At 37.0% G+C, this 12721-nt stretch overlaps 1 protein-coding gene across 1 annotated transcript in view; it reads right to left on the bottom strand.

Moving 5' to 3' along the window:
- Positions 1-12721, bottom strand: part of lmtk2 (lemur tyrosine kinase 2) — a 157552-nt gene that overhangs the window by 86257 nt on the left and 58574 nt on the right. Inside the window, exons 2-5 of the mRNA XM_072559819.1 lie at positions 9771-9892; positions 9018-9171; positions 6740-6813; positions 1061-1179 (exon numbers count right to left, since the gene is read on the bottom strand). Of these exons, the coding sequence (XP_072415920.1) occupies positions 1061-1179; positions 6740-6813; positions 9018-9171; positions 9771-9892 (469 nt within the window). The remainder of the gene's footprint in view (positions 1-1060; positions 1180-6739; positions 6814-9017; positions 9172-9770; positions 9893-12721) is intronic.

Raw genomic sequence — 12721 nt, 5'->3', positions numbered from 1 at the left:
ATATGACAGAAATTGGAGGAGACCATGTTTACTGGCGAGCAAGAGCATCTGGATTCAGAAGAGGTTATTACTAAAGATGACAAAATACTAATTGCACAGCCTGAATCAGATTGCGTGGGTACTCACTTTAAATGTTGTTTGGTATGGTCTACAAATTTGTATATTCAAAGACTTAAAGGAATTAATAAGGAACCAGGTATTTTCTTATAACTGTATCTTGAATGTACAATTCTGTTTATTAAATACTTTGAAATATTCCACTATGTCTAATAGGAACTCTCATTGTGCAATACGGAAACTGTTTAAATGAGCCCAAATTAGTACACTTTATTGCAGGAAACATATGCAATCATTTAACAACGAATCCAAGAAGAACAATATAAGAACAAAAGGTTCATTGCAACACAGAAACGTGGTCTATTGCTTTGCTTGCAGGTACAAAATCAGTTTCATCAAAGGGGTTATGACTTGTATTTGTACAATGGAAGCTTCAAAAACAAGGATGGCAAAATCTTACATCTGCTAAAGTAGTTTTAATTCATTAGGCAAGTACACAGAAGTCATACATTCATCATTCTTGATACATGAATCAACTAAAGGAGGCAGAAGTCAAGTTTAAGTGGCCTTAATTTCCACATTTGCCCAGCAAAGTTTTACTATGGGATAAATTTCTTATTATAAAACAAAAGCAGTACAAAGGGTTCCCAGCTCATTCATTCTGAAAGGAATTCATCTATAAAAGCAAACTGTAATTCAAGTGAATAATTTTAATTTAAGCTATTATCTACAGTCTAATAGCATCAGAACATTAAGTGTCTTCAGTCTCCTTCCTTCTAATTAAGTCTCCTTGGACAATTTAAAAGTGTCTCCTTTAAGTTGTACAGAAAACTACCAAGCTTTAATTTTAGTAGAATAAAAGAAACTGAAAAGCACACAGCCCTATGTGTTTTTTTCTAATCGTCAACAAGTTTTTCCAACTTAACTACCTTTCCCTATTCCCTTAGATACCTACCCAATTCTGCATGAACTTGACACTATATAAAAGGAGAATACAACAAACCTGTAAGCCTGTCCGGTCTTAAGGAATCGATGATGTTCTGCGGAACTTGCGTTCGCTTTCAGTTCTTTAATAATCACCCTGACTAAACTGGAGTCTTCATAGATGTCCCCAAGAAGAACCTTCAAAAATATGTAGGAAAGTACTTTATATACTTCAATTCTCTGAAACAGGAAGTTACTCATTTCCTACATACACTCGATTACGCTGAATGTGGAAAAGGACAAGGTCATTGCAGCAGGTAACAAAGGATGTTAGTACATTTCTTTGCCAAGGCCATATCACAAAGATTGGATGACTAAGCCTTCACCTTTGGTAAAGGACAACAACAGGAAATAGGTGTAAATCTGGAATGCAGTGACAGAGTGGGACAAAGCTTCCAAGTAAAAATGTTATCTTATATGGCAATCAAAAAATAAAAAGTTACCTCATGACAATCCAAAACAAAAACTAAAAATGCAAATGCTAAAATTGAGAAATTAAACCAAATTGCTAAAAAGACTCAGCAGATCTGACAGCATCTGAGGAGGGAGACATAAGCTAATCCACAACCTTTCATTAGAAATGCAACAAGTTAGATACACAACAGGTTTTAAATAGAAGGTGTAAAACATGCCGATTAGTGGGATGGAAGGGGTAAAAGGGAATGGTCAGTAGGGAGAGAAAACAGAAGTTTCTGTGATAGGGTGGAAGGTGGATGACATTAAATGAAAAAAAGGCATGATGGCAAAAATAAATGGTAATAGAATACACAAAAGATAGTTCTAGAAACAAAAAGTAGAATTATTTACCATCCAAAAAAAACAACAACAGGTGGGGAAAAAAAACTGAAATGACCTGAAAGTGTAGAACTCATTGATGAGTCCCGAAGGCTGCAAAACGCCTAAGCAAAATAACACTTAAAAATATTTCAAACGCCTGAACTCACAGCATTTAATTTAAACCACAGTCATATTGTATTATATTTATGTAAAGGCAATTAACACAAGATTATAAAAATCAAAAACTAAAAATGGTACAAAGAAACATTGTGTTTTTAATTCAAAAAGGATTAGTTTATGCTGCATATGGCAAGTGCAAGCCTATACTTTGTTTTGACTTTTATGTTTTCAAAGGTGGGTTAACTTGCAGCATGTGATGGTACCTGGGATTTCAATGTTGTGGCCATTTCAGAGACATAGGTAGAGCGGGGACCGGAATGTTTATTGCAGGTTCCGGGATTTAGATGTTTCAGTAAGAACACAGAAAACAGTTAAAGAGGGGGTGGTGTAGCACTGTTATTCCAGGACAGTATTACAGTTGCAGAAAGGGTCTCAACCACTGAGGTAGTTTGGGCTAAGGTTAGAATCAGGAAATGAGAGGTTACCCTGTTGGGAGTTTTCTACAGGCCTCCAAATTGTTCCAAAGATGTAGAGGATAGGATTACAAAGGTGATCCTCGATAGGAACGAGTGTAACAGGCGAGTTGTTATGGGGGACTTTAACTTTCCAAATATTGACTGGGAATACTATACTTCAAGTACTTTAGATGGGTCAGTCTTTGTCCAATATGTGTAGGAGGGTTTCCCGACAGAGTATGTGGACAGGCCGACAAGGGGCAAGGCCACATTAGATTTGGTACTGGGTAATGAACCCAGTCAGGTGAGAGATTTGGAGGTAGGTGAGCACTTTGGTGATAGCAACCACAATTCTATTATGTTTATTTTAGTGATAGAAAAGGATAGTTATATACCGGAGGGCAAGAATTATAGCTGGGGGAAAGACAATTACGATGCGATTAGACAAGACTTAAGATGCATAGGATGAGGAAGGAAACTGCAGGGATGGACACAATTGAAATGTGGAGCTTATTCAAGGACCAACTACTGTGGGCCCTTGATAAGTATGTACCTTCAGGCAGGGAAGTAGAGTGTGGGAGCCTTGGTTTATTAAGGAAGTTGAATGTCTTGTCAACAGGAAGAAGGAGGCTTATGTTAGGATGAGACATGAAGGCTCAGTTAGGGTGCTTGAGAGTTACAAGTTAGACAGGGAAGACCTAAAAGAGACAGTAAGAAAAGCCAGGTGGGGACATGAGAAACCATTGGTGGATAGGATTAAGGAAAACCCTAAGAATTTCTATAACTATATCAGGAATAAAAGAATGACTAGAGTAAGATTAGGTCCAATCAAGGATAGCAGTGGGAAGTTGGGTGTGGAGTCAGAGGAAAAAGAGAGGAAGCGCTAAATGAATACTTTTCACCAACATTCACACTAGAAAAAGAATGTGGTTGAGAGGAATACTGAGATCCAGGCCACTAGACTAGATGGGATTGAGGTGCTTAAGGAGGAGGTGGTGCTAACAATCCTGGAAAGTGTACAAATAGATAAGTCCACGGGGCCTGATGGGATTTATCCTGGGATTCTCTGGGAAGCCAGGGAGGAGACTGCCAAGCCTTTGGCTTTGATCTTTATGTTGCCATTGTCTACAGGAATAGTGCAAGAATGGACGATAGCAAATGTTGTTACCTTGTTCAAGAAGGGGAGTAGAGACAACCCTGGAACTTGTAGCTCTATGAGCCTTACTTTGGTTATGAGTAAAGTGTTGGAAAGGGTTATAAGAGATAGGATTTATAATCATGTCAAAAGGAATATGTTGATTGGAGATAATCAACATGGTTTTGAGAAGGATAGGTCATGCCTCACAAACCTTATTGAGTTCTTTGAGAAGGTGACCAAACATGGGGATGAGGGTAAAGGTGATTGATGTGGTACATATGGATTTCAGTAAGGCGTTTGATAAGGTTCCCCACAGTGGGCTATTGCACAAAATACGGAGACATGGGATGGAGGGTGATTTAGCAGTTTGGGTCAGTAATTGGCGAGCTGAAAGACGATAGAGAGAGAGAGTGGTGGTTGATGGGAAATATTCATCCTGGAGTTCAATTACGAGCAGTGTACTGCAACAATCTGTTTTGTGTCCACTGTGGTTTGTCATTTTTACAAATAACCAGGATGAGGGTATAGAAGGATGGGTTAGTAAATTTGCAGATGCCACTAATGTTGGTAGAGTTGTGAATAGTGACAAAGGATGTTGTAGGTTACAGAGAGACATGGATAAGCTGCAGAGCTGGGCTAAGAGGTGGCAGATGGAGTTTAATGCGGAAACGTGTGAGGTGATTCACTTTGGAAGGAGTAACCGGAATGCAGAGTATTGGGCTAATGGAAAGATTCTTGGTAGCGTAGATGAGCAGAGAGATCTCTGTGTCCAGGTAGATAGATCCTTGAAAGTTGCCACCCAGGTTGATAGGGTTGTTAAGAAGGCATATGGTATGTTAGCTTTTATTGTTAGAGGAACTGAGTTTTGGAACCATGAGATCATGTTGCAGCTGTACAGAACTCTAGTGCAGCCACATTTGGAGTATTGCGTACAGTTCTGGTCACCGCATTATAGGAAGGATGTGGAAGCTTTGAAAAGGGTTCAGAGGAGAATTTCTAGGATGTTGCCTCGTTTGGAGGGAAAGTCCTATGAGGAAAGGCTGAGGGACTTGAGGCTGTTTTCATGAAAGAGAAGGTTGAGAGGTGACTTAATTGAGACATACAAGATAAATTGAGTGTTAGATAGGGTGGACAGGGACAGCCTTTTTCCTCGGATGGCGATGGCTAGCACGAGGGGATAGAGCTTTAAATTGAGGGGTGATAGATATAGGACAGAGGTAGTTTCTTTACTCAGTAGTAGTGACGTGGAACGTACTGCCTGCAGCAGTAGAAGACTTGCCAACTTTAAGGGCATTTAAATGGCCATTGGGTAGGCATATGGATGAGAATAGAATAGTGTCGGTTAGATGGGCTTCAGATTGGTTCCACAGGTTGGCACAACATCAAGGGCCGAAGAGCAGCGCTGTAATGTTCTGTGGTCTGTATGTACAGGGCAGAATGAAGTCACTCAGCCCATTGTGCTTATGCCAGCTCTTTAAAAGAACTATCCAATTAATACCACAACTGCTGATAATCTCGCAAACATTTTACTTTAAATTGATTCATGCAAGTGTTCTAGGTTCTATTTAGAATTAGATTGCAATGTTATTTTAAAACCAAAACAATACATTTAACACTATGAAATTTCACTAAGAACAATAACTGAACACCAATCTATTCTGCATTCAGAACTGATCAGGCTTGAAGACTGCACTGTGTCCAAGAACATGGAGTGGACAGTGCCTGCTGAGCTTGCATTCACTTTCATTCTTTGTTAGTTTCTGACTAAACTGGAATCTGTTTGATTTTCCCCAAAAAACAGTTTTTCAAAATACCTTTTTAAAAGGAAGTTACCCAAAAAGTACGGATCTAAAAATTAAAATCTCAAATAGTTCTGTGTTTTAGATCAGCTCTTTGTCCACAGAATACTTTGAATGATTTGAATTCTGAACACTTCAACTTTCAGACCTGGAAGCCACAAATAAAATTTGACTTAATTTTTTTCAATGTTGGTTCTTTCCTCAAGCATTAAGATCCAAAGGAGGTAGCAAAGTTGACATCTCCCACTTTTCATTTCCTTTATGTAACAATTACATTCGAAGGCTAATTGCTCAAAGATTGATCACTTCATTTGGGCACCTAATAACACCATCTATCTTTTCCAGGTTAGATATATCATAATAGGATCAGGATACTATAGCACATTGTGATGTTACATCACAAGACTAGTAATTTAAAGACCTGGAATATGATCCAGAAACACAAGTTCAAATCCTATCATCAAAACTGAGGAAATACATTGTTAATAAAATGCAGGTGTTCATAGTACAAGATGTCCATGAATCTATTTTTTTTTAAAAAGTGACAATCTGGTCCCAAAAACCATTTAAAGGAGATCGATCATCTGCACGGTGTAGACAATTACATGACTCTAGACCCATAGCAATGTGACCAGCTTTTACCTGCCCGCTGAAACAGCCCACTAAATGACTCAGTTAGAATTGAAGGAAGCTTTTCATATAGAATTAAGGAATGGTCAATAAAGGTTAGCCCTGCTTGCCATGCCCACAATTCATAAATGGGTAAAAAAAAATACACCTAAATTCCATGGACCATCCTCTGCTCCAGCAGTGATCATTTTTCCACTGACTAATGAATCTTTAATGGCGTTATCTGTTTTACCACATCAATACAAGTTTACTAAGAAACTGAGAACTAGATTGACAGTGCCTCTATTAATGCTACATAAGAGCCTTGCACTCAGACATTTTTTAATCTTTCATGACATGCAGGAACCACTGACAAGACCGGCCTTTTTGCCCATCCCCAGTAGTCCTCGAAAAGGTGGGACGACAGTATAAAGTACATTGTCCCTTTGCAAGTTACCATATTCAAACATAATTACAAGAATATCATCTTCCTTTCAGAAGTTGGGACTCCCAAAATTACTTTAAATGGCTTAACCATGCTTGGTATTTAAAATGAAAATCAGTTATGAAATGTAGTTTCTATGGTTGTACAAAGAATTTGTGATTTTAAACAATTTAAAAACTGACCTAAAATAAAAGTTTCATGTACATTAACAATCCCTACTATTTTTTTCCTTTACTAACACATGTCTGAATCACAGTTAACAATCTACTAAATACACTGCAGAATTAGACCTAGTCTCTTTTTGATTAAAAACACTTTGGGATCCTCATCTTTAGATTGTAAAGGCTGTGCTTACCTTACCAAACCAGCCATTTCCAATTTCCTGGATGTAGCTAAGATGATGACGAGCAAGAGATGCTGAGGATATTCCTGTTAAAAAACAAAATGAATGATCAAAGCATATTTTATAAAAAAGCTCCAACAGGAAAACATTGACCTTTGATTTCCAACAATATTCTAAATCCCAGGCTTTATATTTTGAACTAGCACTTTTAGACTTAAATGAAACCTACCCAACAACAATTCTAATCGATGGGAGAAAAGCGAAGGAGAAAAAGGACACACAAAAGACATTGATATCAAAGTGCCAAGTACTTTATCATTGTAGTAATTGAAAAAATAAGCAAAAAGTTTGACTTCATGAAGCATAAATGTTTGATCAAATCATTACTAGTTTGGACATATTTATAAACAATACCAATGCAAAAACATTGTAAAAAATATGTGGACTGAGGAACTTGTTTAGGGGATAAAAGGGAAAGATATATTTTAGTTACAAGAAATGGCCATTATGTCCTATTTACTTCAAAGGAAGTTGTAAAGTGACAGTAGGATGTTTACACTGAAATTGTGCCTAAGATTAAGACATCAAGTCTTATGAAGTTCTGTAGTTAAAATGTGCATTTTATTTTCACCATTAATTAAATGTTTCTGCCAACTATTTTAAATATATTTAGTAACAGTGATCAGTACACTTTGCAAATATTTGTGGTATGTATTTAAACTGCCACTTTATACATTAATGATACTTTGTGCACTGTTATTGTCCTGAGATATAATTTAACAATCTGTGCACAATTTATAGGTAAACAAATTCAATAGAGTTTTGAATATCAAGAGTTAAAATTTTCAGACATGTTGATAACAATCAAACAATGAATGCCAATTAATTGTATTTTCATAATCCATATTAAAGAATAGGTAAAAATAAGCCCCTTTCCAAAACAAACCAATGCGAATCAAATTTATTTCACTCTTTCAGAGGCTGATTTTTTTTCTGAGATAAAGTTACACATTCAGCAATTACATATGAACAAACAGTAGGCCTTGCGGCACCTTGAGCCTGCTTTGGTAATCATTAAGATCATTGTTGATCTAATTGTAACCTCAAATCCAATAACATTTTATCCCTTTTCACTGCCTTAAAGATATTAAAGGACTCTATTTCCACCATCTTTTCAGGGTGTTGCAAAGAGTCATGTAAAAGCAAAATTCTGCATTGGTCATGCAATGACCATCTCCAATAAGAAACAATTTAACATCATCCCTTGACATTCAATGGTGTTGCCATCACTAAATCCCCCACTATCAATATCCTAGGAGTTACCATTGACCAGAAACTCAACTAGACTACAGTGACTACAAGCGCAGGCAAGAGGCTAGGAACCTGGCAGTGAGTAACTCACCTCCTGACTACCCAAAGCCTGTCGACCATTAACAGGACACAAGTCAGGAGTATGATGGAATACTCCCAAGTGTGCGCAACTTCAACACCGCTCAAGAAGCCTGACACTATCCAGGACAAAGCAGCCTGCTTGATTTGGTACCATATCCACAAGCACCCACTCACTAAAATAATGTGGGTTGGAGAAGGTTAGCAAGTCTGTCAGCATCCATGGACAGAGAAACACACTCTCCACAGATCCTGCTAGCAGCTCAGTTTTCCAGCACACACTTTTTATTCCAAAGACTCACAACCAGGGGCACTTTTATTCAAAAACATCCTCGCAGTAGGTGATACTCTTAAATTACTAATATTTACAGAGGTCATCCTGAGACTTTTCCAGGACTCTTGGTCATGTTCAGAAACTTCAATATCTGCTCCGACAGACATTATGCACACTGCATGCTAACTTTCATCAGGAGCATTACACAAAGTTTGATTCTGCCAGTGTAAGTCATCCACACATCATCAGGAGTTTCTTAACAGAAATCAAGAAATGGGAACACTGGAAAATACTGTCTGCCCTAATGCATGGTGGGAGAGGCCATAGGAATTCTGATATCATCACCCTAGCTGAAATCAACAAGTTCAATACAGACTACAAGATTGAACATGAGATCTTCCTGTTTGTATGACTCAGCTACTCACTAAGTTAAATTTACTGGCGTAAAATAGAACCCAAGAGACAAGATTACTGCAATCAATTTCAACTGATTTTAAACAATGATATATGACTAAAAACAAGAACTGACATTCTATGGGGCCACACATTGGTTAAATATCAGTAAATGTTGCTTGACCAATCAATGCTAAAATATTTAAAAACTGTCAAATTCAGACCAGCTCATACCTTGTGTTTTAGATGACTGAAATTGTGTTGGAGTAGAAAGTATAATATTTGGAACTGTAAGCGTGTAAACTTCAGCAGGTGCTGGAGGCGAAGGGGTGTCTTCTGCTGGTGGTATGAAATCATTTTCTTCATCAGGATTATCATCTTCAAATTCCTGAAATTAAAAAAGTGAGCAACATGCTAACATTAAAAAAAGTTATTGGTGCATTCATTAATTGCACAGCTTTAGGCAAAACTGCAATGTTATAAACAGTGCTATAATGCACCAGATCTTCCTCTCAGCATGACAAAATTATTTCAGCAATTTAGACTCTGCAGTGACCATATTTTAAAACCCTAGAATCAAACAATATACTGATTGCTTATATTCCTACACCTAAAGCCAAGCAAAATTTCTTCTTTAAGGAGGTATCACTCTACATAAATTGTACCCAAGTCTCTGATGTAAGTAAGAGTCCACCTCTGATGTAAGTTAGTCAGAGGTAATTTCAGGCAATGTCTTCTTCCCATTGCCTGAAACCATAGGACGGAAAAATAATCTGAATCAAGTGAGTTGAAATCTCATTTGAGAAGTAATCTTCCTAAAATAGCCAGCTGTAATCGATGTGGGACAATGCAGTACAAATTCCACTTAAATGATACATTGCCGACACAAAGTAAGCAGCTTCGAGATTACAGTTAATAAATTATGTGGCAGCTAAACAGAAAAAAAAAATCAAATCAGAGCAACCAAGGTGCATCCTATGTGCTCACCTTGAAATTTATTCCCTGCTCTTTACAGCAGGATGCACAGTTCATAAGCAGGATGATGAGGACAGCTAGACTGCAACCAGACACTATAAGCAGTGACAAGGAGACTTCAACAGCTGCTTCCCCTGGGGAAAAAAAAAGATTGCAATCAATTTCCAACATTCATTTTAAAATGCATTTCAAGAAAAAAATAACACTACAGTGCACAAGTTCAATTGAATAACATGTATTGCTAAATTTAGAATAGTTGAGATAAAAGTTAATGATTAAATAAATATATATTTTTTAAAAACTGATTACCCATTAGAATGTAAAATTATATACACCAGATTAAAAGTTAAATTCATCACACCTAAATAAGCTGGCCCCAAGCACAACCTAGACATTCTGAAGCTAAGAACAAATGATGACAACGCACAAGATTGAAGCCATGCAGATGACTTTTATCTGATATGAACACAGTCTAAATTGACGAAAGAATGAATTTATAAGTGTACAACATAGTTCATTAACAAATCACCCAAAGCATTTTACAACCAATTATTTACTTTTGAAACCAGAAGAGTAGACGCAGTACCAAATTGGGGCACAAGATCCCACATAAATGAATAAATAGCTAAATGTTCTGTTTCTTGAAGGAGACCTGTTGGTCAGTATGTTAAGAGCATGCCCTGCTCTTCTTTGGCTAGCTCAATGGGATCATTTTTCTTGAAGTAGGTCACATTTGATCCCAGAACAGATCTCATGCAAATAATTTTGTGCTGTCTTGCCAATGTGAAGTCAAGGGCTGAACTTAAGAGGCCACAGTACTACTGGCTGAGCTAAGCTGACACTTACGATTAACATAGCCAGGCAGCTAGCATCAGAACATATTTATCTTCAGTATCTTTAACTTTCCAGTATATTTAACCTTTTTAACAAAACATAACCATACAAAGTTATATACGATGGATAACACAACAGTATTTGAGAAAAATTATACACATCGATTCATTTATGCTGTCCACAGGAAAAATCTGGTGTTGAGTATTAACTGCATCCTAAACCTAGAGCTAGGTCTTGACCTTGATTTTGTGCTTTTCAGGCTGATGTACTTGGTCATCGCCTTTGCCTCTTTCAATGTGGCATGTTAGAGTGCTGACCTGAAAGGGACCTACCGCTACTTGCCTTTAATAAATAATACTCTTAAAAATATCAAAACTGTAAGATCTGGTAATATGTAAACAATTGTATTGTCCTTGGAATTCCAACGGGAATTTCCTAACAGATGCAGGGAAGAAAAAATACAGCTAGTGAAAATAGTTACTGTTTCACATAGAACAATCTGTGTTCAAAAGCCAGTCGTCAAATAACTTCCTATAGATCCAAGTAGATAGCCTTTGATAAAATATTTACAGGTCATGCAACAGGGCTTGTTACAATAATAGATTTCCTTCTATTTTCTGACAATGACAAAATATTGTAACATTGTTCGGTTTGCATTTTTCAGTTTGCAGGACTGGAACACTGGCCTGAATTCTTAGAGTCATATGTAAAAATAACAGCAGTATCAGAAGCTCTTCAAATAGACCGCATGCCACAATCCTGGTTTGGGAGTATTAAACTCTTTGTCTGTTAGACATTTCTATCACGTGTATCTGCTGATCTAACAATACTCTGAACTTTACTAAATTTAATGAAGGAGCTCCAAGTATATGTGGGATATCATCCAGTATGTTCGAACTTAGAAGTTTTAGATTTACTACGTTCAAACTGCAAATACCATTTTCATGGTTTATCAAAAGGACAGATCTCTCAAATACTATTGAAATTAGAAAAAAATCTGGATGCTCCTTATAAGAAACAGCATGTTCCTTATAAGAAACATCAAGAACCTGCTCATTCTGAAAGGAACATCATTTTATTAAAAGCTCAGAGTATACTTTTAAAAACTATAATGGGTAAACTTTGTAATTGGACATTACAGCTAATGTACTAATTTGTCAAACAGCAAACAAGTTCCATCCAGTTCCAAAGAGCAGTTAGGGGCTCTAAATAAATAGTGTATTTATAAAGTAAAAAAAATGTAAAGGGCAATAAGTGTACAAGTTAAAGCTTGTAGACAGAGTAGTCAACAAATCTTTCCACAGTCCTGCAAGCACAGAGGTACATTTGCTATGACATTCAGAGCCATAAACATACGAGCAAGAACCGTAAGTAAGCCACTCGTCGTTTAAGTCTGCTCTGCCATTCAGCAAGATCATGGTTGATCTGATTTTAACCTCAACTCTACAGTCCTGCATATCCCAATAATTGTTCATTCCTTTGGTAATCAAAATCTATCTATCTATATCTGCCTTTAAAGATATTTAAAGATTCTGCATCCACTGACTTTTGAGGAAGGAAATTCCAAAGACGCTCAACCCTCAAAATATGTTTCCTCATCTTAGTTTTAAAAAAAGGGAGTTGCCCATTTAAGACTATGATCCTTAATTCAAGGTTCTTCCACAAGAGGAAACATCCTTTCAACATTAACCTGGTCAAGTCCCTTCAGGATATTATTTGTTTCAAATAAGTCATCTCTGATTCCTCTAAACTCTAAAGGAGTCAATTTTAGCCTTTCTTCATAAAGCAATCCTCTCATTCCAGTTATTAGTCTTATAAACCTGTAAATTGATTTGAAGCATTAGCATCCTTCTGGAAGTACAGTGACTAGTACTAAATGTAGTACCCGAGATCCTGTCTCACCAATGCCCTGTATACCTGAAGTGTAACCTCCTTTTGCATTCAATTTCCCTCACAATAAAAATAAACACTCTACTAGCTTTTGTGATTAATTGCTGTATCTGCATACTACCTTTCTGACATTCATACACTAGTACACTTCTCTGCATCCCCGCAATTTAAATAATAAACTTTTTTTCACACATTATAATCAAAATGGAGAAAGCAGCCACTCTTCAGGTCCACACCCC

This window comes from Chiloscyllium punctatum, chromosome 40 (genome assembly GCF_047496795.1).
Source record: "Chiloscyllium punctatum isolate Juve2018m chromosome 40, sChiPun1.3, whole genome shotgun sequence".
Classification (NCBI taxonomy): Eukaryota; Metazoa; Chordata; class Chondrichthyes; order Orectolobiformes; family Hemiscylliidae; genus Chiloscyllium; species Chiloscyllium punctatum.
The sequence above is the reverse complement of the archived record's forward strand: the minus strand, read 5'-3'. Positions and strand labels throughout refer to the sequence as shown.